Genomic DNA, 26,077 nt, shown 5'->3' on the forward strand with positions numbered 1-26,077 from the left:
CAAATCCATGTCCTTCAGAAATCTCAGAGGGTTTGTTGATATGGGGTTTCCAAGTTAGAACGTGGTAGAAAGGGCAGCAGTCTCAGAGCTGGCTCTAGAAGCATGTAGCCACACCCAGGGCCCTGTATGCACAAGGGTCCCCACACTTGCCTTAGTGCTCTGCTGTCCTTGTCTTGAAATCCTTAATGATTCTGAATAGGGGCCCTGCCTTTTCTTCTTGCACTGGTCCCTGAAATTCCATAGCAGCTCCTTCAAGTACCCCCTGTCCTCATACCTGCCCCCAGCAGGCTTGGACATGACCCTCTCTGCAACCCTTCCTTCCTTATGGCTTCATGGCTCATTTCTGCCACTCCCTGTTCACTCAGCTCTCTGAGTCAACCCGTGCTAGATGCCTTTGTTTTGTCTGTCACTCCTCTCGTTCATGGAGTGAGGGCATGGAGAAGACCCTCGAGATGTAAAAGTTAAAAAAAAAAAATCAACATTTGGGTTAGGTTGAAAAGCCTCATGGACGAGGTGAGGTGAGATTATGTATGTTTTCTTGAACTTTCCGTTTTTCCTTTTGGCTAGTCTGAAGAAATGTCGATGGCTTTGGGAACAGGGGATTCCTGTTTGTTCTTTCTTTCTTTCTTTTTAAAGATTTTATTTATTTATTTTAGAGAGAAAGAAAGAGAAAAGGAGAGAGACAGTGGGGGTAGGGACAGAGGGAGAATCTTCAAGCAGACTCTGCACTGAGCACTGAGCCTAATGCAGGGCTCCATACCATGACCCTGATTTCATGATGTGAGCCACCCAGGCATCTCAAGATTCCTGTTATTTCTGAATTTAATAATTGCCTCCTCTTTTTGCCCACAGGGAAGGGGATGCTGCTTGAGGGGTGTTTTATTTATTTAGGTTGCAATGCACATGGAGTAAGGGAGGTCAATTTGATTCCCTCACCCAAAGCCATTCAGAACACATTGGACACCCAGGCAGCTCTGTTGTCTCTCTTTAGAAAAGTCCAAGGTGAGGACTACTCTGGAATGAATTCCATTGACTAGTCTGTGGCTCCAAGTACTCATCATGAGCTGAGCAGAGGTTGGGGTGGGGACACCGAGTGTTACTGGCTTAGAATGTCTCAGTAAGTTGTACCCAGTGTGATGGGAACTGTGAATGTCAGAACAGGCGGCACCTTCCCTCCCCTCTGTAAGCCCAGAGGGGTCAAGCAACCTGTGCAAAGTCACACAGCTGGTTGCAGAGGTAGGAACTTAATGTGGGTCATGGGTGCTACAGGTCAGACCCAGGCATCTTTCCGGTTTCCTTTTTCCCTATGTATGGTAAACTCTACCCCAGTGCTAGGCACTGGTCTCCAAGACAGCTTGTTTTCCAACAAATACATTCTCTTCCTCTTTCATTGACAAACTTGACTTATACTGCCTCCCCACCTCCCCCTGCTTTTTTTCTCTTTAGATCTCGCTAGGGCTGTGCAGGATATAACAACAGCAAAACCAAGACAAAAAGGTGTCCCCAAGAACATTCCAAGGAAAAAGGAGATTATAGCTAAAGACAAAGCTGATGAGAATCTGGAAGACATACCCCTGCAAGGTCCAGAAGACACAAAGCTGGTGCAGGTGGTACCTAAAGAAGAAGGTGAATCTAAGCTTGACTCACGAGGTGATGAAGCAAGTCCCCTAACCCCAGAAGGGGCTCCAGAGGACGTGCCAGATGGAGGGCAGATAAGCAAAGCCTTTGGGAAACTATTTAAGAAGGTCAAGGAGAAAGTGAAAAGCCCCAAAGAACCCGAGCCCCCTGCTGACCTCTACACCAAAGGGCGGCACGTGCTGGTCTCTGGGGATGCCAGTTATGTGGATCCTGGGTTCTGCTCATACTCCATCCCAGCCAAAGGGGGAGTGATTATTTCCATTGAGGAGGACTCTCTGCATCGCGACAGCCCTGCCGAGCCCTCTCCTGAGCAGCCCGGGCCGCCACTGGAGAATGGACAGGAAGATCTTCAGGGGAAAGAAGGTGGACACCCATCCAACCAGCATACTGCTGACAAGGAGAATGAGATTAATGCTGAAGGATTAAAAGGGCCCGGGGAGAAACAGGATGACCAGAAGGAGGATGAGGAGTCCAGGGGGCCCTGTCCCGTGGTCACCCCTGGTCCGGAGGGACCGTCTACACCGCAATCTCAAAGATCTGGGGTCAGTCCAAGTGGATCTGAGGGGCGCGGGGTTAGGAGCAGCAGCCCACAGGAGAGAAGTCCCCCTAGAGCTTTGGCATATGAGAAGGTGGAAGTGATGGAGTCCATTGAGAAGTTTTCAACTGAGAGCATTCAGACATATGAAGAAACAGCTGTCATTGTAGAGACCATGATTGGGAAGACAAAGGCAAACAAGAAGAAATCGGGAGAAAAGAGCTCTTAAAATGTCCGGGCTCAGTGGGCTACAATGTCTTTGGGGCCCCTGCAGGAGAAGTGCTTTGATATTTTAGAACAAATGATAAAAAAAGAGTGAGGTGAGGGTTCCTTGTTTGGATTAGACCATAGCTGGCTCGTCTGACATTGCCAATGAAGCCTTCATTAAAAAGTTTTCTTTGCTCGCACACCCTTTGTCTAATTAACAGGGGCCTTGGGAGTGTAGATGGGTCAGCCACGCTCAGGACAGGGATGCCATGTTCAAGGGCCATCAAGCCCTGCTCCTTTAAGGAAAGAGACAAGCTTTTCATCATGGGTCATTGAGAGACTAGGTAGAGAGTCAGGGAGTGGGTGGACTTCACCCAGAAGTGTGCTAGTCGATGCATCAGTGCCTTTTTATTGCATTTCAGGCATGAACACGTGCTCACGTGCAGGAGTGTTTTGCTAGAGGTATGTGATGAAAGCATCTGCCTTAGTTCAGGTTTGCTGAGAAGGTGATCCCAAAGCAAGGATCCAAATGTAGTTTATTTGGGGTGTGATCCCAGAGGTGCCAGGAGGGGACGCAACAGGGAGGTAGGGATGGCAAGGCAGCCAACAAGAGGTGTGCTACCGTCTCAGCACGGAGGACACTTGCAGCTCAGTCACCCCAAGGGATCCTGGGAGACAGAGTAGAACACGGGCCTCAGAGTTGGTGAGGGAGCTGGGGTGTCCATCTACCAACTCCTGTCAGCCAGTGGGGAGGACTGTGCCCAGGGTGCTAATTTTGGGGGTGAAGAAAACCTGCGGCGCAGAAGTACAGGTGCAGGTGTTTGGACCTTAGGCATGGAGATACTTGGCAATGGTAAAGGGTCGTGAGGATCTAAGTGGGGCCGCCAGTGCCATCTGCCACAGCATATGTCCCCAGCGTCCTTTTGTCTGAGTTACTGAAAATGGTATCACCCAGAAATTGCCAAATCCTTGGTCAGGTTTCAAAAAGCAAAATCAAATGTCACTGTGTAGTTCCTAATACAGGAGTTATTTAATTGATTAGTCCAGCCAGCATTTATTGAGCATATCCTATGTGCCAGACGGCGTGCTGTGCTGATAAGGGGAGATTTCTTAGGCTTATCACTGATCTCAATTACCTTAATACAGTATATCATAATATACATGTGTTTGCACGCTCTCTCGCACACACATGCACACATACAGGTACTTATTATGTCACATCCTAGGAAACAGATTACTTCAAACTACAATCTCTACAAAAACTCCTGTGTTGCCTCTAGGCTTCTGTTTTTCTGCTAATAGTCCCCCAATTTTTTTTACTTATACCAGTTGAGAAACTGCTCCTTCTCTGTGTAGATGCTCTTAATGACACTGAGTAAATGTGCTTAAATGGATTATTGCATCTGCCTAAACAAACGTATCTGGCAAGACAGCGACACATTATTAGAGAAAATTGATGGAGTTGTAAATTACATTCTATTATTTCTTTGTTATGAATAATAGAATGCTAAATAGTCACCTTTCCTATCTATTTAGAGTGTTAAAAAAATATTGTTCTGACCTCACTTGAGATTTTGACTTTAAGAGAGAAATGCTTTTGTTGTTCTTTCTAAAAGATGGAGGACCCACTCCACTGCACACTTTTGAAATATTTATATTTTAAAAGCTTAAGAGAGAATGATGGAAACCATTAGCCAGAGCCCAGAATGTACTAGGAATTTGGATCAGGGTGTATATTATATTCAACATCACAACCACTGAAGACTTTATCTATTCCCCATTAAGTTTTTTTTTATTGTGTGGACTGTATGTTCAGTTTGTATTTTAAAAGACAGGGGCATCTTTTTGGAAAGAAAGCTTATTTTTGTATCTAACACCAAAAATGTATTGGGGGTCTCTTCTGTGCCATGCATGGTTCTGGGCACTGGGGAGACAGCAGAGAAAATTGGTTGTGGTTCTGCTCTCACAGTCATGACATTTTGGCAGGAGGAGGAAGGAAATGTATGAGTGAGCAGATAACTAAGTAAGAGAAAATTGGAGATTTGATACTCGGAAGGGAAGCAACAGGGTGGCGTGTCAGAATCACCAGGGGTCTACTTTGGATTGGATGGTCAAGCAAAAAAACCCCATGAATGAGGTGACATGTGATCTGAAAGACAAGGTGGGCCAGTCATGCGCAGAGCTGAGTGAAGAGCATTTCAGGCAGAGGAACTGTAAGTGCAAAGGTCCTGGGGGCAGGAATGGGTTTCGCTTGTTCAAGGAGGAGAAATAAAGGAGTGTAGAGGGACAATGGAGGAGGTGAAGTCAAGGAGGCAGGAACCAAGAAAACACTATTTCCTGGCAGCCTCACCTCAACCTCAAGTTGGACTGACTGTGTGAAGTGTGGGGCTCCCTGTAATGGACACTTTGGGGTCTAGTTGGGATGGTTGTCCCCAGCCCTCCAAAACCTCACTTGCTCTTTTCTTACCTGCTTCTCTCCACTTTCTCTGCGTGGATCTGTTTTTCCCAGGGAGCTGCAGAATGGGTTCATTTTTGGCTTTCCCCTCTCTGAGGTCTCTGGATATAATCACTTTAATTTTATAAAAAGTATTTCTTGCCATTAAACATGGGAGCTCAGAGCAGACCTACCTGTAGCACTGATGACAAGAGAACACCAGAGCTTTGACAAGCCCCGAGGTACCTAAGTGCTAGTGCTGCAGGTGCTGGTCCACTGTTACTCTGGTCCTAACTGTTGCACCAGAGAGTCCCAGCCTCCTCTATCCTGACTCAGCCTCAAGGCCAGGATTGAGAGTCTCCTACAACTGCGTCCCCCATAAAGAAGCTGAATCCCAGCTGCCCACCCCTCCCATTTACCAAGCATTTGAGTCGGTGACTGGTAACTGCTGTTGTCTGAGCCATCCCGGGTGCTGATCTCCAGATCCCCTGACCCTTCCTGTTCTGGGTTATGCCTACTTCCCTAGGCTTCTCATGCCAAGCACATGTGACTCTGCCCCAGGGGTTCCTGTGGTCATAGGGGTGCTCAGTCTACACACGTGGCAGCTGGGGAGCACTGTAGTGTTTGTGCTCCCGGGAGCAGCCCCCAATCAGGATGGACAGGACCTGGTGCATAAATACCCCTGCTCTGTCTCCCCTCCATTGGGATAACTCTGGGCTGTTCCACACTCTCCCCAGTGGGTCTGAACCCCGGATATCCACAAAGAAACCCATTTACTCATATGCCCTGAATCAGTCTCCTTCCATCTCTGTCTTTTCTGTTCCCTATATACAGACGCTCCTTTCTAATAAATGACTTGACCTTGTTTCAGACTCAACTTCTGGGAGGACCCAACCTAAGGCAGCTGGTTGGCATGTGCCCAGCAACAACCCCCACTCCTCAGGTGGCAGCCCCGACTTTGTGTTGAGAAGCTTCTCCTCCTTTACATAGAGCCTTGATCAGACTGCCAAGACAAATCAGACCCACTGTTGGAAGTGGTAATCTGAGCCAAATAAAACTGAGGCAGGAAATTCTGGAGCTGGCCGGTGGTGGGGGAGTTCTGATGTGCTCACCACTCACTCCCTCTGTGTCTCCCTCTTCTTAGGGCTGCTCCTATCTCTATCCCTTTTCTGGGCTATTTAGGCTGCTGCTTCAGACTTTCCTTGAGTTCTGAGAGCTACTCCACATGCTTTGGACATGCCACTTATTTGTTTCCATTAGTTAGAGTGGGTTTCTGTTGCTTGCAACCCCAGAGCTCTCAAAGACTGCTGCTAAGAACTGAGGTTCAGTATCAACAGAAAGCAGGCCCTATGCAGGGTTCTGGGTGCAGGTGTTCTGTTAGAGCTGTGGCCACAGGAACACAGTGCTCTTAGGGAGCACCTGCCTCTTTTAGTGACCATTCTGGTGCCAGGGATGGACCCCACAACCTTGTCTCTGCTTTGCTGGCATCTCCCTGGTGGCAGAAGAGAGAAAGGCTGGAGGAGGTGGAAGGGGCCTGCTCCTTCTTGTTTGTCCTCATTGCCCCCAGCAGTGCTGCTTCACCCCGGGAGCAGCAGTTCCTTTCCACGGCAGCTGCCGTATCCAGTTCTCAACTTTTCCAAAATTCGCAGGACCAGCCTCATCCCAGTCTCCTCAGAAATGCCTGCACCAAGTGGTTGGCAGCCCTCTTGAGAGGTCTGGGTCTTCCACCTGCACTCACACACCAGCTCTGGGCATGCGAGGGAGTCAGGTGGGTGGTGGCCCTCCCAGGGACCCACCATGGTCCTGGAGAGTTACCTTCCCTTTCCTAGTGAGCCCCTGACTTGCACGTGTAGTAGACTCCTTGGTCCGTGTTCTCTAGTGTTCTCTTTTGCCATGCAGGAGCCTGATGTGGGACTCGATCCCGGGTCTCCAGGGTCACACCCTGGGCCGAAGGCAGGCGCCAAACCGCTGAGCCACCCAGGGATCCCCCCTCTTTTGCCTTTCTAATTAAGTAGGGAATCCTTTTTACTCACTTTGTAGTACTTCTATCACTCTTCCCTGTTACCGTCCTTGGTGGGATTCTGTCTTCTGACGGGTTGGGAGAAGGCGTGAGGCAGGGAAGCAAGGCATCAACACAGATTGCATTAATTGGCCAGCCACTGCCGTGGGCACCTGGGGCTCCAACCCACTGGGGACCCCAGAAGAGACCAGGTAGAAAATCTTCCCATTGTCGCAACAGGAGGCCAGGAAGCTGGGCTATCTATGTACCAGCTCCCATCCTTCCTCGGTACGGGTGGCTCCAGCCCCGGGGTGTGGATTCCCCGACACTGCTGTCTGTCGCGCATTAGGTCTGGTGCATCTGTGCCGTCAGAGAACACGCCCAGCGGAGAGAGCGGCCTCGGCGTGGGCATGTGTGCAGACTGGCTACAGGTGACCTCCGGGCCGGGCCAAGGACATAGATGGGCAACCATTATCTACAAAGGGCCAGATCATAGGCTGTACTAACTACTCAACCCTGCTGCTTTAGCATGAAAACAGGCTGAAATACAATACGAAAGGCAACAGGCATGACTGTTTTCAATACAAGTGTATTTATAAAAACACGCAGAGGGCCGGATTGGGTCTCTGGACTGTAGTTTGCTGATCCTTAGTGTAGGGCATGTGCCAGTAAGGTCTATTATAAAATGAATTTACATATGAACAGATATGTTTGTTTCTTCTTTCCTCTTTCATGTTGGAAAGTTCCATTTAGGTCTCTCCTTGACTTAAAGCTTATAAGAAAAGATCTCCAAGCAGCCATTATAATCTAGTTTTCCTGCAATTTTTGTATCATAGGTTTGTATTTGGGGTGTTGCTGGTGAATGAAGTCACCTCAAAACTCGTATGTCAGTTTGGCACATTGATGATAAAGGATGTCATTCAGGCGCCCTGATTAGTACAAATGCTTGACTTCAATTTCTCATGCTTGGATGAAAGCAAATAAATGCCGCAAAAAAGCCTCACTGACTTATGTTTTATTCAAACAAACAGGGCTTTTCAATTGAGACGTATGTTTGACCATGAGATACATCCCTGCTTAGTGGTAACTCTGCTGGCTGGTACCTTCGCTTGTTACACCCACCCCTTCACCTGCAAGCGTGTATCCTGTGATCAGGAGCTTATTAGCTGGTTTATTTGTCACCTGTGGTCAGTCAGAAGCTCCAGAGAAAAAGACAAGTGGCAGCCTCTGCCTTCTATCCAGCTTGGAGTAGCCGATGGAATATCCTCTTGGGTGCAGAGGGACATCTTTGAAGGCACTTCGAGGTGGGTCACCGACACTGTGGTGGTGAGGGCACGTTGGCCTGAAGCCTCGGTAGAATTCAGTGTCAGTTAACATCAAAACAAAGGGATTCCCAGACTCATTGCTGTTGTGGCATCTCAAACTCTGTGGGCTGAGATTTTCCAATCACCCCCACCCCACCCCAAACCATGTGTTGCCGAACATTAAGAGTTTAGTAACACGAAGTCTTCATCCCAAGTGCATTTCTAACCATCAGTTCATTCTATCCCCAGGTTCAAAACAGTGAAACTCTTCTAAGAGAAAAATGAAGCTGGCAGGCTGGCTTGGAGAATTTATCTTGGGTTAAACTTTGATTCCTGGTCCCTTTGAGTCCACAAGCAAATTCAACTGGAGTTTTTTGAATCCAAGAAAAGGGTTTCTTGGCAACTAAATACCTAAGAGACTAGTGGGAAAACTTAAGAACTACTTAATTTGCAGGGCAAAGAGGGGATCTTTTTCTCTAGAGATCCAGGTGCTGGTATCCCTAGTGATAGTTATCCCCTCTCCTGGTGTTAATGTCCTTGGGAAGCCAAATAAGGCTCAGGAGGCTGAGGGTGGACGTGGAATCTGGCCATCAGCAGATGGATGATGTTGACAGGCGCTGGCTTCCCATGCATTGGGCTCTGTCCTCAATAGATTTCAGTTCTTCAGAGACCAGAATTCCTCTTTATACCAAGCCTGTATGTTTCCCTACGCTTAACACCTCCAGATCCTCTCTGCCAACTTTTGTTCCCCTGACTCCATTTTCCTAAGCTCCTACATGCTGAGTGTTGGCTCCTCTCCCCACCTTTTCTGTTGATTTATTCCTTCTTTGGAGACAACCACCCAGCTGGCTGCAGCCAAGTCATCTTCCTTGGTCCAGGACGCATTCTGCGCTGATGTTAATTCAAACTCTCAGAGTTTTTAGAATCCCTTATTCTCTCTCACAACCACTCACTCTCGATCTCTCTCTCTCTCTCCCAACCACTGTCTTTATTTTTTAAAAAATTTTTTAATTTATGATAGTCACAGAGAAGGGGGCGGGCAGAGACACAGGCAGAGGGAGAAGCAGGCTCCATGCACCGGGAGCCCGACGTGGGATTCGATCTCGAGTCTCCAGGATCGCGCCCTGGGCCAAAGGCAGGCGCCAAACCGCTGCGCCACCCAGGGATCCCACAACCACTGTCTTTAATCTTGACATTTTGATTTTTAGAAATTTCTATCAAACTTTGCATGCAAGAACTTACTCTGGCTATGAGAGCACCAATTTCCCAATTAAGCATTTCCCTCTCTAAATCTAAAATACGGGATCCCTGGGTGGCGCAGCGGTTTAGCGCCTGCCTTTGGCCCAGGGCGCGATCCTGAAGACTCGAGATCGAATCCCACGTCGGGCTCCCAGTGCATGGAGCCTGCTTCTCCCTCTGCCTATGTCTCTGCTTCTCTCTCTCTCTCTCTGTGTATGACTATCATAAATAAATAAAAATTAAAAAATAAATAAATCTAAAATACTTGGCTATGTTTCCCATAGGTTTTGCAGTATGTGGTTTTCACTCCAACCAATGATCACATGAAAACCACTCTTATTAATTTGTAAGTGATAATTAATAATGACAGTACAGTAATAACACTATAAGAATGATCAGTTTTAATCTTTTGGAAGTCAATTTTTGAACTTAAGTATAGAAAAGCAGTGTCTCAGTTTGTCACAACCTCAGACTTTGGACTTTACACCTTTAATGTCTGTTTTTGGTCACAGCCTTTCTTAAGATTTTACTAATTGGGTTTGATAAGTATTATCCTAGGACAAAATTAAACATTGTTTTCATAGTGAACCATTATAAGTACAATACATTAGTATTTTATTAATAATTGTTAAGATTGCTAGAATAGTTTGTGGTCACATAGTTTACAGCTAGTTGTAATACTGTTCACAGTACTACCCATGAAGAGATGGTTGCCATGTAAATCAGTACTTAATATCTTTTAAGAGAATGTGTCAAGCTCTCTCTGATGCTGATCAAGTTTTCCATTAGATGTCCTACATTTCCCAGTTGCCTTGTGTTTACGTAGGGTCATTGACCAGTACTGGCCAATGCATAGTAGCTCAAAAGGCATGTGTGTCTCCTCAGGCTGAACATAGAGGAGTGGATGAGAGTCCTCCATAGGTTCTCTTCTGTAAGGTCATTTAGCAGCCTTGTGTTAGGATTGCAAACTGTAAGATCGAAGAGTAACACAGCCTGAATCCCTGAGTCTGTGGCCTCAGGGAGTCTCCTGAACCCTCAGAGAAATTCATGTGAATTATAAGTAAACCTTTGCTGTGTTAAGCCACTGAAATTTGGGGGCTATTTGTTACTAGAGCATAACTCAGTCTAGCTTGATGAATACATTGTAGAATAGTCTTTCTAAAAGATTTTTACCATGATCCACAATAAATATTTACCTTGTGAGCCAATACATACACATGCACACTCTTTCTCCACACACAAACACACAAAACAAATATTTCAAGAAACAACACTTACTAATATGCATGATCTACTCTGTTCTATTCCAGTTTCATTTCTATTATATTCTGTTTTATTCTATTCCAAAATGTTGAACATGATTCCCTAAATTTTTTTCTACAACTTGTTAATGGCATATAACTTGAGTTTGAAAATTGCTGGTATAGATTGTAATTTGTAATTTGCTAATTATAAATTTCTCAGGCATATTTATGAAAGCAAGCTTTTTAGATCTCTCTTTGGCAACTTTTCATTATCTGATCCTAGAATGGATGAAGTGTTTTTATGTAATACACATCACATCCCACATAATTTCTGGAAGGTAATATTTTATTGTCGAGTCTCCTAATTTACATGTCCTTTTAAATTTACTTATAAAATTTTGTCACAGAGAGTAACAATGTTAACTTGATTAATCATTATTCACTTATTTTTATTTTTTAAAATAAATGATTATAAATAACCATCTCTTGCATTAGGATCAGGGATATCATAAAAACCTCACTAGCCAGACATATCTTTGTGTTAATACTAGTGCAAAAAATGAAAAAGAGACCAAATATTTTTATATAGCACTATATATATTTTTTATATACTGTATACTCATATCAAAACTTGCATTTCTGTTAAGAAGCTGATAAGTTACTCTCTAATTTCATAAATTATACCACAGCTGTGAAAATATGGACAACTATTTTATATTTTTGCTGCTATATAAGACATTTAATGTTTATACAGAAAGCTGCAAAATTACAGAGGTGATGCAACGGGAATCAATGAACATTTTCACCTGAATTTCCACCGGCCTTTTTCTTCAGCCAGAGTCATCTTGATATTCTCTGAATATTCTTTTAGAGATGAATATGGTGTCTGTTTCTTCAATACGTACACATACACACATTTTAGGTATATGTGTGTATATACATTTATACAAGTGTATATATATATGTATATATATATACACACATACACACATGTATATAGTCTACATATGTATATATATTTCTGTGTGCACTTATACACATATGCACACATAATGTCCTTTGGTTTATTTTCAGACTGTTAATATGAAATGAATTTTTGATGGTTTCCATTAATTTTTTCTTTAAACTGGTTTAAAAAGACCTTCGCAACAGGTAATAAACTTCTTTTAAAAATCATAAATATTATTACATTTTAAAGCATTATATAGAGAAGGTCATACGGTGTTAGAGAAGACAGAAATTCATGCCAATATGGGAGGGGGAGAAAAGAAAGAAAATGGGTTTTCCAGAGTTTTCTCTTAAAGTTGCCACCTTCAAGGAATGGAACCTAGTGCCCTTGTGTTGCTGGCTTTAAGGAAAGGAACTCTGAGCTTAGCTACATGCTCCCATGGGAAGGGAGAGATGCAGCCAGAAGTGGTTGATCAGTTCTCGGGAATCAAATCAAACAAATAAAGGGGCCAATCCTTGGGGAGGAAAACGAAATGATGATGGGTCAAATAGAAAGCATTTCTATTTGGTAATGAAATGGTGCTGTGTTTTTGGGGTTGACGGGGAGAGGAGTGTGTCACCTTTGGGTTGCCTGTTACACATCTTCACGGATTGCTTAGCTGTCAAGATAGTAACTGCGTGCTTTCCCTACAGAGGTCTTCTCTTGCTTCCTCCAGGCCTCATGTTGCTGGGGGGATGGGTCAGCATCAGCCCCCTTTGGCGGAAGAGGCCCCATGCAAATGGAGATCCACAGCTTCAAACATGCCCCCTTCACCCTTCCCACACCTCTTCCAGAACAGAGGCCATTGCCCCACACATTGAAGAATCCCAACTGTATGTTTTGGAGATTAAAGCCCAAGTATATGTGTGCCCAAAATACTCATCTTGCTTCTCATTGGATTAAGAAGCTCCAAAGTGATTTAGGAAAAGGAATGTTCCAGTGTTCTAAACTACTAAGCTATTCTTTAATAGATGTGTTGCCAGACTTGCCTTGCCTTTTCTTTTGGATAGCTATGTGAGGAACCCCAGAAAATTGAGGCTGGGATGAATTCTATACAAACTGAGTAATTTGGGCTTCTCTAGGAGATTTTACCGTAACAGAGCAGCAGCTGGTGAAAAGGACAGCCAAGCTACTTAGGTTCTATATGTATCACACTGGCTGAGTAGGACAAGTTATGCTGTTGGTGTTAGTGGTATGATTTCCAATGCTCGTGCATTTTGACTCTCCTCCCCAGCCAGTAATTAGGGCCGTCATAGATGGCATCTTTTTGCATCATACCACCTTCATCTATGTCACTGAAAAATCTTGCTAAGTTCAAAACATCCCCCCACCCCCGCCAGGATTTACAGCATCTGTTGTGCTTTAGAGATTCAGAGCTCACCTTCTGTTATTACTTTTCTCTTTTATGTAACAGGTCCTCTGTTGAGACCATAAATAAACGTTCTTGGAGTCACTGCCTGTGGCTTTTTAAATGCATTCTCTTCTAAGATATGAAAACAATGGAGGAGAAAGCTGTCCCAGTTTGGTTGCTGGCTATCACCTATATGAATGGCACAAATAAAGAACTTGGAGTCACAAATAGGACATGGGTGTTGGTGGGAACACTGTATTTGGGGCATAGAATTAAAAAGATTGTGTCCATTGGGATGAAAAGAATCATTGACAGTGAGCAAAGCTTCAGATCAAGAAGTTGGAATCGCTTATGTGCAGGTGACAGTGATTGCTAGATTCCTGACAGAGTGTGGACGGAGGACAGAGAGGCAGAGATGGGGGAGGGAGGGAGTCAGTGGAGGCCGGGCTGTGGTGCTAGTTCTTGCGCAGGATGCTCTTCAGGCTTCTCTCCACGGCTTCGTCCAGCTCCTCCTCCAGCTCCTCCTTCTTGGACATGGCGAGCTTGGACTGGTAATCCCTCACAACCTGGTCGATGTAAGGGGCGCTCTGCGTGCCATGCAGCATCAGTGTCCACTCCTTCAGCACGCCCTTCTGTGGTGCGCTCCCCACAAACCCCAGCTCCAGCGTCCAGGTTCCTCGGGCGTCTTCCCCCCAAGTGTGGGTGGTCATGAAAGGCCACTTGTCAAAGCCCACCTTGGAGTCGTCATCCCTGGGACGCCGACTTAGCAAAATGGACTTGGTGCCCATCGGGGAAGTCATGTTGATGTTCAGGTCTCCTCTCCTCGTTGCATTGACTGTGATGACAGCTTGGACGTGCTCAAGGTAGCGGACGAAATTTTCTTTCCCCTCACACGCATCGGTGGTGAGGGTCAGCACCAACTTGCCAGTGGATGGTATTTTCCTGAGGGCAAAGTGATGAGGAGAGACATACAGTAAGGGATGATGGGCACACTTATACTTAGGGTTTGAAAGGCAGCTTCAGGAAGAAAACAGGGGCCTTGGAGCTAATCAGACAGGCCAGCGGGATGAGCCTGAGCATCCTACCTATGCCCCTTGCCTATATCTTCTGTGTGGAAGGGAAATGTAGGGCATGCTGCTCACGCCCTTCTCACTTCTTCTGAGCCCCTTCCGAGTTCACCTGCAGCTGTGGCTCTCATGTATTCTGACTACTTCCCACCTCAGATGTCAGCATCACACAGCTGCTCTCCTGGAGCTCCCACCCCCCGCCCACCCCCCAACCATGGGAGCCTACTTCAGCTGATGGGTAGCCACAAAGTGTCAGGGATTTAACTCTTCAGGGACAGCCTCCTACAGATCATTTGAATAGAAAGCCATAGACTAATATACCCTGGCTTCCCTGTTCCTTAGCGGGGCAACTCAATGTCCCCAGTGGGATTGAACGTGTCGCCCCCCGTGGCAACATGCTCATCAAAGCACTCCTGACTGGCTCTTTCTCTCTTGTCTCACATCTCCAGTCCTTGATGGTGTTTCCTGAGATCATCTCTCAAAAAAACTGTCAGCACCTGAGTCTCACCTCTGGGTCTACTTTTGGAACAATGCCTGTCTTTTAAAGTGCTAAGTATCAGGGATCCCTGGGTGGCTCCACGGTTTAGTGCCTGCCTTCGGCCTGGGGTGTGATCCGGGGGTCCAGGGATTGGTCCTGCGTTGGGCTCCCTGTGTGGGGCCTGCTTTTCCCTCTCCCTCTGCCTGTGTCTCTGCCTCTCTCTCTCTTTCTGTGTCTCTCATGAATGGATAAATAAAATCTTTTAAAAAAATAAAGTGCTAAGTATCTTGATAAATAGAAGTTATTGCTATGGTGATTGTTATTACTGTCAAGAAAAAGTTGGGAATGGAGTTAATCCTAGTGAAGGAGCATCCCTTGAAAGATCACAGGAATTTGAAAGACTTTGGTCACAGAGCTGAAGCCCCAGGGAGGGTCAGCCTAAGCACTCCTCAGCTGACTTTCCACACAACCAATATCCTTCCTGGATGTGGCCTCTTTTGAAGGCAAGACACTCAGAGGTTTTTGCATAGGAAACATAATAAGCTATATTAGAGGACTGCATGGTGTAGTGAAAAGACTCCAGACTTCGGGAATAAACCTATTTGGGTTAGAATTCTCTTCTCTGCTTACTGGTCAGGAGAGCTTGGGCAAATTATTTAAATACTTTGAAATCTCACTGTCATCACGGATGGATTTTGTGACACCAAATCAGACCACCTATGAAAACATGGAACATAGTGTCAGGATCACGGTACTAGCAACCCTTCCCTGGGCTTTTCCCTATGTGAATATTCTCCCTTGACAAGGTATTTTATTTTGGAGCATAAAACGATAGGTATTTTAAAACACACATCTCGTAGAGCCCATCTACAAAAAGATGATCACACATGCAGCTCAGAGGCAAGCATTGGTTCTGCATGACCCTTGGAACCAAAGCCATAAACCTGGGTGGGCTTGCTGAAGCTTACCCTGTAACTCAATGATAAAAGTCAATACTCTCTCAAGGACCTTTCAAAATATGTGCTTTAAGGGTTTCATGGAGTGCTACTATTATATGCACTCTACATAGATGCTGATGCTGAATGATGCATGAGATACCCACTGGCCATGGACATCTAGTGGTGGAGGTGGGGTACCATGCTCTGTGGAAATCATTAGTTTGGTGGAGAACAAGTATTAGACCAGCTTTGGAAGTCAGAGAATGGCAGGTTGCTAGCTAGATTTCTCAGAAAGGATGCTATTTACTCACAACAGGGTCAGAAACGTAACAGGGGAGCTGATACATGACCAACAATCATTTGGGCTCCAGCCCATAGGTAGAAAGCTATGTGGTCCAGTTATGGGCAAAGCATTTGAGCTCTCTGGGCTCATTTTCCTTACCTGTATGATAAAGATATGACTTTCTACACTGAAGAGTTACTGTGTATATGAAATATATACACACATTCATATATATCATATATCTACAGATGTCTAGATCAGAGCTGGCCAATAGAACTTTCTCCAATGACAGAAATGTTCTGTATCTGTACTGTCCAATACAGTAGTCAGTAGCAATGTGGAGGCCAAGAAAATTAAGGCCATTCCACTTTAAGTTCAGCCTTAGCACAAGTACAGCCATCCCAGGCCCCTGTGAATAAGAGCTGAACTTTATCTTACTTCAGTTACAGAAAAAAAAAAAAAAAACAGCTTATGGCTTAAGGTCCTAGAAAGCTCCATATTAGAATAAAAACAGAGCCCAAGCCAAGGGCAGGAAGCCCCTATTAGAATGATAACAGAGCCCAAGCCAGTGGCATGAAGCCCCATATTAGAACAGAGCTCAATGCCCTTGAAGGCCCCATATCAAAATGTAAATGGAACTTGAGGAATTGCTCCACCTCTTCTGGAGGTCCCCTAAACCAGCCCTTAAAACTAAGCTGAAACCCACCTCGGGGTCCAAGTCCCTGCTCCACTGTGTCGGGTATACTTGGACCCAAGCTCGAGCTTGTAAATAAACCCTCGTGTGTTTGCATCGGTGTCGGCTCCTTGGTAGTTTCTCAGATTCACAATCTTGGGACAACACTCCAATGACAGAAATGTTCTGTATCTGTACTGTCCAATACAGTAGGCACTAGCAATGTGTGGCTATTGAGCATTTGAAACATGATGAGTGTGGGGAACTGAGTTTTTAATTAAATTTAATTTTAATAATTAATTTAAATGTATTTAATCCTATTAAATAGCCATCTGTGGCTAGTTGCTTCTATATTGGATAGCACAGATATAAATTATTGGCATATGTTCAATTTGAACCGGAAAGTACCACCACAATTAGAAAATTTCTTGGTCTTCTATTGTAAGCACATTCCATTTTTGTCATGGCTCACAGGCTCTAGGAAAAGCTGTGAGCTGGGAAAACTGTGGATCCTGTTATGCAGGTTTTCTGGCCACCTTGCTGGAGGCTTCTAGAATGTTCAGACCTCAAGTAGCAGTGAAATGCCATATTCTACTACTGAGATTTTACACAGACAAACAGGCAGGTCCAGAGGCTTTCCTCTCAGAGCTGAGACTCAGGGACTCTGGAACTCTCTCCAAGAAGCACAGTTGGAGAGAGCAGAGGATGATGGCAGAGCCCACAGCAGGCAGAAACTCTGGCTCTGAGTCCTGTGTTGCGTTTGATCCCCTTTCCTATCGTTCAGGTCAGGCAACCTTGAAAAACTCAAGAAGCAAATTCACAAGTCAACAACTGAAAGCTGTTACCCTGAGTAATAGTTATTCTAGATATTACAAAGCATCACTAATCATTTGTCAAATGCAATTGTCCCTATTATCACCAAGATTCAAAACACAAGCTGGGTTCTAAAAAAAATTTCATTTTTCTGTCCCCATTTGCACCCAGGCCACTTATGCATGGAATTCACCAAGTGACAGTCCATTTACAAGTCAATTCGTGGAAACTGGCAGACAAGTGACCTTGCCTTCCTGGGGGAAAACAGGAAATATTTCTTCAATTGGCTGAGAACCAGAGACAGGATGGCCACAGTAGCTGGGAATCAGATCCACAGCTCACATGCAATGGGGTTTCCAAAAATGAACAACGATGTCCTTCATATAGGAAGTGATTCCAGGGCTGAGATGATCTCATGATAGGAGAGAAATCCGTTTGGGACCAAACCTAAGACAACCTTCATGCACACCGTGGCTACGGGGGCTTCCGTAGGTACAGTCTTTCATCCAGATTCCCTCCACAGCTGCTTTGAGTTTCAACTAATGACTCTCAGCCACCCCCTTAGAAGAGGAAACTAGAACACAGGCTGCCCGTTGCTCAGCCTCAGGGACACGGGAGTATATCTGTGAGAGGGCTAGAGGCAGGGATGGAGGAGGCTGAGAAATGACTGGCATTTTGTCCTTACCTGGAAAGCAGAAGACAGACTAGAGTGGGCACAAACACACCCACAACTTCCCCACCAGCCTTGAGGTTGGGGTGTGTGCAGGGGTTGGAGGCCATCCCAACCGCCCCTGGGGAGTCCTGCTTGTTTAGTGCCATGGAGGTACAGCCCATTTGCAGAACTTGCCATCGCTGCCCTGCCATGTGAACTGCCCTTAGAATGCATGGGGGGGTAGGCCCCTGAGAGAGAGCAGTGGATTCTTCCTGGAACGTTAAGTCACTTTAAAATGAAACTCAAAGCCTTGGGTGAATTCCAGATGAGTCTTGGAAGAGAAATAATGTCACTCCTCCTCTCCGGAGGTAGGCTTCTCCGCACCATGGCGTTAGGAGAATGGAGGAACAGTATCTGCCAGGTGTTTCTTATTACTTCCTTTTTTTTTTTTTTTTTTTGCTCACTTGTATTTTCTGATTTTCCTACAGTGTCCATATTTTGTGTTTAGAAGAAGAAAAGGAATCCAATCCACCCTTATTTTAAAGGAAAAGCAATTCCTGATGTACTCAGAAAAAGGCAATTTATAAGGCTGAAATAGGAGGCACCTGTTGGCTTAGTCAGTTAAGTGTCCAACTTTTGATTTCAGCTCAGGTCATGATCTCAAGGTTGTGAGATCGAGCCCCATGTCTGGCTCTGCACTGGGTGTGGAACCTGCTTGAGATTCTCTCTTTCCCTCACCCTCTGCCCCCTTGGGCCACCACCCCCTGGTGTGCGTGCACACGTGCACTTACTCTCTGAAAAAGGTTGAAATAGGAGATGGTTGTTTGTGGAACCAAAGTGACTCTGCTTGGATCCATATTCTGGAACTCATTTGCTTCAAAAATGAGGTATCCATCAAGAGGTCTGAGCTATTCTCTGAACTTTGAGAGAATATGTACGGAAGCCTCATGTTCAAGTCTCATAAAAGACAAACTTGGGGACCCGAGGATGGCTTATATCTTTACTGCATATTGTTGCAAAAAAGTGGTCAATTGCCTCCTGCCTAGGAATCAGCACTGCTTCCCAGGGGGGCCCTCTGGAATGCTACCTGTGTTTTGAGTCCTCAACTGTATGATAAAAATAATTTATGATGCTACAGTCATCTTATTAGAATGATAACAGTAGTGTTCATAATGGCCACCCTTTCTTGAGGGTTGAAAAAGTCTACTCTGTGGCAGTCATAGAAGAACACTCAAGAGGTGGGGACTGTGATGTTTTCCCTTTCCCAGGTAATAGTGGCAGGTGGGTACTAACTCATGCAGGACAATCCGCAGCTTGGCAGTGACCTGTCCATGGTCGCACAACTGGTTGGACACCAGGCACACCCTCAACGCCCTACGGTGCTGCATCTGGCATTCCCATCAGACTTTACCATCTACTTCCAAATTCACTTAAAATTCAGTTTGCCACCGCCTCAATGGCGCCGAGCGAACAGCTCTCTTGGGTGCAGGGGAGGATGGGGACAGTCTGTGCTGAACACCTCATGCTGTGCTTCAGCACTCGAGGGTCATGTGGCCGCCCCCGGCTGGTGAGCAGGCCTGGCTTTGCTCTGCTCACTGCACATGGCTGGTTCTGTGTAGACACTCAGGGCCAGTTGTATTTTTCCTTCTTATTTTAGTTGAGCACCCTTCACTGACTCTGCTGATAAAGTTGCTTTAGAAAATTGCTTTTCAAATTGACTGCTTCTCTGGGAAGATTATGCCGAGGAAACCCATAACCCTGACAGTTGGCACTCACCCTGCATGTCACAGCAAGTGGTTGTTGATGCCTCTAACCTGGCCACTTGGGAGTGTGATTCGTGGTGACAAGGGCCTTCTCTGCACAGTGGCCTGCGTGCTGCCCTAATGGTAGCCTGTACCAGCCCCTGAATTCTGCAATAAGCACACCTGCCCTAGAGCTCATTGGCTTGTTTCTGAGAACAAATTCAGGGGTGGGGCACTTGAGGGTGCACAGGAGGCACAGGGGACACAGAGTCCTTCCAACAAGGTTGGCCTCCGTCCACAAGCCTCCTGGCTGGTCAGCTGGTCCTCCTGCCACCCCTTGGCCATCTTCCTTGTACCTAGGTGCTGCTGGCCAAACATTCCCGCATTCAGAAAATACCTACCCTGTGACTACTGGGTGCTGGGTGCTGATAGAGGCTCTGGGGATTGCACCAGTGAACCAGATAGACCAGAGAGTCTTGTCCCCATGGGGGGCCCAATTCTGGCCACTGCTGAAATAGCTTCCCTGTTCCTTTCATTGAAAGTCAGGCTGCTGATATTGGCTAAAGTTCCTGGCTAGTTGTGAGCTGCTGGGCCTCACATGCCCTGACTATAACATGATGGACTTCTTGGCTCCAGATTCAACATTTATGGGGATTATGACAGGATGTTACATGTACTCAGAAACTGAGAGAGAAACGGTCTTTCATCACAGCCTATGTTCTTGGTTTTGCTCTCCTCCCTGCCCCCACCTCCCAAATGCACAGAGCTTGAGGATCATGAAGTGTCCATCCTTGTGTAGAGCGGCTTCAGAAGATAAGGTCTGTCATCAACATTTCCCTTGACTAAGCCGATTGTTCCCCTGAACACTGCAACTGTTACCACCTTTCTGTTAATTATGGATGGAGCTGGTGTGTGGCTGACTGTGGCTGATGCTTCTGTGGCAGGCCTGTGAGTGATGGGTTGGCCCCTACCTGCTGCTGCCTGAGCTTCTGTAGAGGAGCAAACACCATAAATCTTCCCCTCTTGCCAAGTCCCTTTCTGTAAATCTTTCTCTCTTTGTAACAAGGAAAGGAGGTTCCAGGCCCAGGGTTTGGCAGATGTTGGCGGGGCTGGTTCTGGGAACCAGAACAATTTCCTTCATTTCCCTGAGTCTCCTGTTTTCTAACCTGGAGATGAGAATAGCCAGCTGACCTCCTGTGGGAGAAGAGTGTAGCCTGGTGACTGTCCGAGAGCAGCTCCTGGTAGGTGACACAACTGTGCCTGCCTTGTCCCAGGGCCACCTCACAGAGCCCCTGGGGCTGCTATCTGTGTAGGGGTGCGAGCACAAAGGGGTACTGGGGGAGGCACAGACTGAAATGGGCTGGCCCAGCTCTCCTTCAGGCTTGACTTCTAGATGCCCTTTCAGGGAGTTGTTATTTAATTTATACTTCCTGTTCTGTTTGCATTATTGAGTATCCTTCCTGTGATGGTGTAACTATCAGAAATCACAGCTGGGCTGTCCAAGATGGCAGCCACTGGCCACAAGTGGCTACTGGAACTTAAATAAACTAAAGTTCGGTCAGATGAGCCACATTTCTAGCACTCCCTAGCCACAAGCTATGGTAGTGGACACTCAGATAGAGAACGTCTCCACTGTGCTACCAGGTCTCCCGTCCTTCCAAATCATACAAAGAATTGTTTTGAATTCTAGCGCAGGCAGTACAGCTGTCAATTATCCATTGAATGTTTATTTTGGATTTATCATTCCCTTGCACATTTGGACAGTGGTTCCCAGTCTTGTCTCTGTTCGATCACCCTGTTTGTGGACTCTGGCAGTGACAGGGTCTCCAGGACAGCAGTTATGGAGTTTGGAGAGTGGGCCCACCGACCAGCTGGGTCTTTCAGAGTCCCCAGGGAAGGTCTTACGAAGGAAGCCCCCAGATTCTTCTTGTATGCGCTGAGCCTCACCTCTTCTAATGGGAGATCACTGAAATACACTGAGAGGCCCCTCAAGCAGTGGAGTGCTGGCATCAGAGTGCCTGGGTTCAAATCCCCATTTGCCTGCTGAATAGCTAGCTGTTCTCTGGCATGCCCTTATCCTCTCTGAGCCTCTTCTTGGGTGTAACGACACTGCCCAGCTGACAGCAAGGCTGTTTGATGCAGCACCTAATGTAGGGCCTAAGGGCACAATGGGAGCTCCCTAAAGCCAATGTCATTCAGATGGGCTTTGTTTGAAGCCCTGGTCTGGCCTTTGTAATTGTGAGCAATTTCTGGTGCTTTCTGTATCTCAGCTTCCTCCTCTGTTAAGAGTGACAATTATCGTACATACCTCCTGGACTTACAAGGATGAGATACACTGTTTTTGTAGAAGGCTTCACACCAGCCACCTAGGAGGCACTTGTCCCTGAGACACAGCATGGGGCCATGTTGCTATTCATCCTGCCCAATATTCATACCCTGCCTATGTGAGGTAAGGCACACCTTCAACGAGTCTGGCTGGCTAGGAAGCTTAGACAGATGTAAAGCGCACGGCACATAGGAGGTGCCCAATAAAAGCTAATTCCTTCTTTCACGCTTACAGCCTCTGTGACCTTGGCCAAGTCAACCAGCTCGTCTGGGCTGGGGTAAAGCCTGTCTTACCAGGCAGAGGGGGACAAGGATAAACAGAAATGATGTAGGTACGTGGCAGCCTGGGGAAGACTGACAGGAATGCGACAGAGCAGCTGTTTTTTATGGCATATTAAGTGGGGCTTATGTAGCACTGTTTTTTAAAAGTTATTAGAGAAAGGCCTTGCTCTGAGCTTTACTTTTCCACCTAATGCTGATGGGCGCTCTGCTTATGAGATCATGGGCTGATCCACAGAAAATGCATGTCACTCTGCGACATCCACTTGGTGCCACTTTCTGGAAGCCTGGCGAGCAAACAATGAGGTTGCTGGCCCAACACTGGTGGAGATACTGGGAGGAGAGTGTAGGTCCCAAGGACACAAAACTTGGAATTCATGTAGGGATCAAGGAATAACGGTATTCAAAATTCCAGGAGATTAGTATCTTTCAGTTTCCCACAGGCATGAACCAGGAGTATCTACAAACATGGAGGAGAGGGAATGACAAAGTTACATTTGTTGACCGCCTACTACATGCCAGCTTTATGTTTGCTGTCTTATTAAGGTCTCAAGGCAGCCTAGGAAGGAAAAAGTTATTAGCTCCATTTTACTGATGAGGAAAGAGAAGAGGCTTTTGCTTTGGGGACATAAGAAGAGAACTGAATTGGCCGAAGAGTTTAGATGGAAGAGACCCCCCTACATATTAATTTTCACTAACTTATGAGGGAAACAGCTTCTCCTTTAATTCAGAATGCAGGCCACATGCCAGAGCAGTATCAGCACTTCCTCAGAGTTTGTCATCCAAGAGCCCAGAAATGTTCACATCCCATTACAATTACTGACAGTATCCCGAAGGAATATTTTGGTTAACATCTCTGCTCTGAAATGATCATGGCCATTAGGCTAGACACTAGGAGCTTTTTATGTAATGTGTTTATAAGAGAAAGGACATATATTACTTCATCACAAATTTGTTTTTCAACAAATTTTTATACCTGCTTTTTTAGTGTCATTGGCTTCCTTCATAGTCCTATGTATTTTATCTAGTGCATCTAAAAACTGTCTACTGAGATGGGGTCCACAGACTTCACCTGTACTGCCAAAGGGGCACAAAGGTTGAGAATTACTAAAAGAGAGGTCAGGGAGGTCAAAAGTATTGTCCAGTTTGGTGAAATCAAGATTGGAATCTAGATCTGTGTACCTGATTACAGAGGATCCAGGACTAAGGGCAAATGGAGAGGGAGGATGCAGCATGAGAGTAAGACTCTGGCTAAGCTCAAATGACCAACAGAGATGAGGCTGGGATGGGGGGTTAGAGAGATGGATTTTATCATTATTTAAATAACATAAGCACTGGTGTATTCTTAGAATGGAAAAACATACAACAATGAGAGTGAATGAGCTACTATTACACACAAGAACTTGGATGGATCTCATAAACATAATTATGAGTCAGAGAAACTGGACACCCCCATATTGGTGATTCTAGTTAAAGTCCAAGAAGTGGTAAAGCTAATCTATAGGAGCAGGAATGAAAACAGTGGTTCTTTATGGGATGTGGGGATTAACTAACTAGAAGGGGGCATGAGGAATCTTTCTGGGGTAATGGAATGTTCCATCATTTGACCAGGTGGTGGTTACCCAGATGTATACATGAAAACTCAAAGAAAACATTTAAGCTCTGTGCATTTCATTGTATGTAAAGAATAGCTCAATTGAAAATACTAATGATAAGAATTGCTATTTTTGTCTTACTGATGAATCAACGAGGAGAGAAATTAAATAAAAAGGGGTGCTCAATGTCCAATCCTCTTGCTGTGATGGGAAGTTAAAACAGAAGTAAATGCAGGTCACCAGCATGGTAGTTTCTGTATAGGGAACTCCTCACTCCAATCCCTCCAAATCACTATCCAATCTCACTCAGCATCAAGTCCTTATGTTGCTTCACAAGTAGAACAAATAAATAAATTGTGCTATAGTCACACAACAGAACATTATTTAACAACAAGAATAAATGAACTGCCAGTACACACTAAACATGGTTAAAGCATTCTGAGCTAAGAATATAGGAGAAGGTAGTGTCTGATTCCATTTGTATTAAGTATAAAACAGGCAAAATAATCTATGGAGTTAGAAGGATAGTGGTTACTCTTGGGGAGATGATGATGGAAGGGGGCACAAGAGTGCTTCTGGGATATTGGCCATGATATGATCTGTTTACTGATCTGGACCTGGTTACACTGGTTGACTTGTACACTCAAAAATAATGGTGCAAGCCATTGAAGTAGTAAAGGATCACAAGTAACAGCAGGGGTGACGAGTCCTCTAATTGTTTTTTATGTACACGGAGCCGCCTGGAGTTGTGCAGCTCTCCAGCTCTGCTTGGAAGATGGTTGTCCCTGACTGAAATCCAGTGCATAACAAGCCGACAGAGAGGGAATCTGATATTGTTGCCCAGGCCATGGCCCCCTCTCTGGGATGTTTTCCATATGCACTTACTCAGGGTCCTGCACGGAGCCTCCCACACAGTGGAATCTCTCAGGCACGGTTTTCCAGTCTTTAGCCATTTTCACCATGGCGCCCGCATCAAGGACCCCGTAACCAAAGAGATGGTTAAACTCCAGGCCAACCCCATTCCTCCGCCATTGATGAACCTCGTCGTGAAGCTGATTCCTTTTAGAGGTGAGCACAGTCAGATGCTGCATGTCTCTCCAGGTCAGACCCAGGCTGGATACCAGAGGCAGAGAGATTCGAGAACAGGGGAAGGGGAAGGACATAAGGTGGGAGAGAGACACAATGATTAAGATAAGACATAGACCCCTTGTAGGATTTTGGAACATCTATGAACTCCCAAGTCAAGGGAGGATTTCCATGCACCGTTCAGAGCCATTATACACATACATTTAAAAATCTTGCCTTTCTTACTCAAATAAATTTGCTCCAAGTGCATGTTCTAACATACACTGGAATCGCTGAAATGAAAAAAACTGACAATACTAAGTGTTGGCAAAGATGTGAAGCAACTGGAACTCACATACTTTGCAGATGGGAATATAAATTACTGCACACATTTTGGAAAACTGTTTGGCTGTATCTTCTCATGTTGTCCAAATACCTAAGCTATGGCCCAGAAGTTCTGTTCCTGGGTATGCATCCAATAAAAATATGTGGATATATCCATCTGATATGTGTACTGGAATGTTCATAGGCCCTAACTACAAAGCTCCCAAGTGCCCATCCACAATAAAATGAATAAACTAATTAAGATGTATTTGCAGGACATGAAATACTGTCCTACAATGAGAATGAATAAACTATAGCTACTCTGAATAATAAGGATGAATCTCGCTAACACAATGTCAACTAAAAGAAGCCAGACACAGAACTTACTGTATTACTCCATTTGTTTTGGGCAGCCTGGGTGGCTCAGTGGTTTAGCGCCACCTTCAGCCCAGGGCCTGATCCTGGAGACCCAGGATTGAGTCCTACATCAAGCTCCCTGCATGGAGCCTGCTTCTCCCTCTGCCTGTGTCTCTGCCTCTCTCTTTCTTTCTCTCTGTGTCTCTCATGAATAAATAAGTAAAATCTTAAAAAATAATAAAATAAGTAACAGACCCAACTAATCTGTGCTGTTAACAGTCAGGTTAGTGGTTAGTCTTGGGGTGGGGGATTGGATGGGGACACAACGGAGCTTCTGGATGCTGGCAGTGTTTCTTGACCTGACTGTTGGCTGCATGGAGGTGTTCCATTTGTGAAAATGAGGCTGACATTTCTTCAATGGCAGAGATGGTGTCTTCAGCATACTTGTATCCCTAGTGCCCAGGACAGCAGCCCTTGGTACACTGTTTGTTCAGTGAATAAACAAATCTGCTTGTAGGTGCTGCTACTTTGGAAATCAGTGTCTAAT

General features: G+C 45.6%; 2 protein-coding genes across 16 annotated transcripts in view; one reads left to right on the forward strand and one right to left on the reverse strand.

The window, feature by feature from the left end:
* The window catches only part of BFSP1 (beaded filament structural protein 1), a 67,305-nt gene extending 64,725 nt beyond the window's left edge, over window positions 1–2,580 (forward strand). For all 15 annotated transcript variants that reach the window (XM_025469249.3, XM_025469242.3, XM_025469241.3 and 12 more), the window contains one exon: window positions 1,447–2,580. In XM_025469249.3, the coding sequence (XP_025325034.1) occupies window positions 1,447–2,402 (956 nt within the window). In that variant the 3' untranslated portion in view covers window positions 2,403–2,580. The remainder of the gene's footprint in view (window positions 1–1,446) is intronic.
* A 10,598-nt stretch (window positions 2,581–13,178) lies between these two features.
* PCSK2 (proprotein convertase subtilisin/kexin type 2) overlaps window positions 13,179–26,077 on the reverse strand; it is a 256,303-nt gene continuing 243,404 nt past the window's right edge. The window contains exons 11-12 of the mRNA XM_025469250.3: window positions 24,670–24,897; window positions 13,179–13,881 (exon numbers count right to left, since the gene is read on the reverse strand). Of these exons, the coding sequence (XP_025325035.1) occupies window positions 13,395–13,881; window positions 24,670–24,897 (715 nt within the window). The 3' untranslated portion in view covers window positions 13,179–13,394. The remainder of the gene's footprint in view (window positions 13,882–24,669; window positions 24,898–26,077) is intronic.

Source organism: Canis lupus, chromosome 24 (genome assembly GCF_003254725.2).
Source record: "Canis lupus dingo isolate Sandy chromosome 24, ASM325472v2, whole genome shotgun sequence".
Classification (NCBI taxonomy): domain Eukaryota; kingdom Metazoa; phylum Chordata; class Mammalia; order Carnivora; family Canidae; genus Canis; species Canis lupus.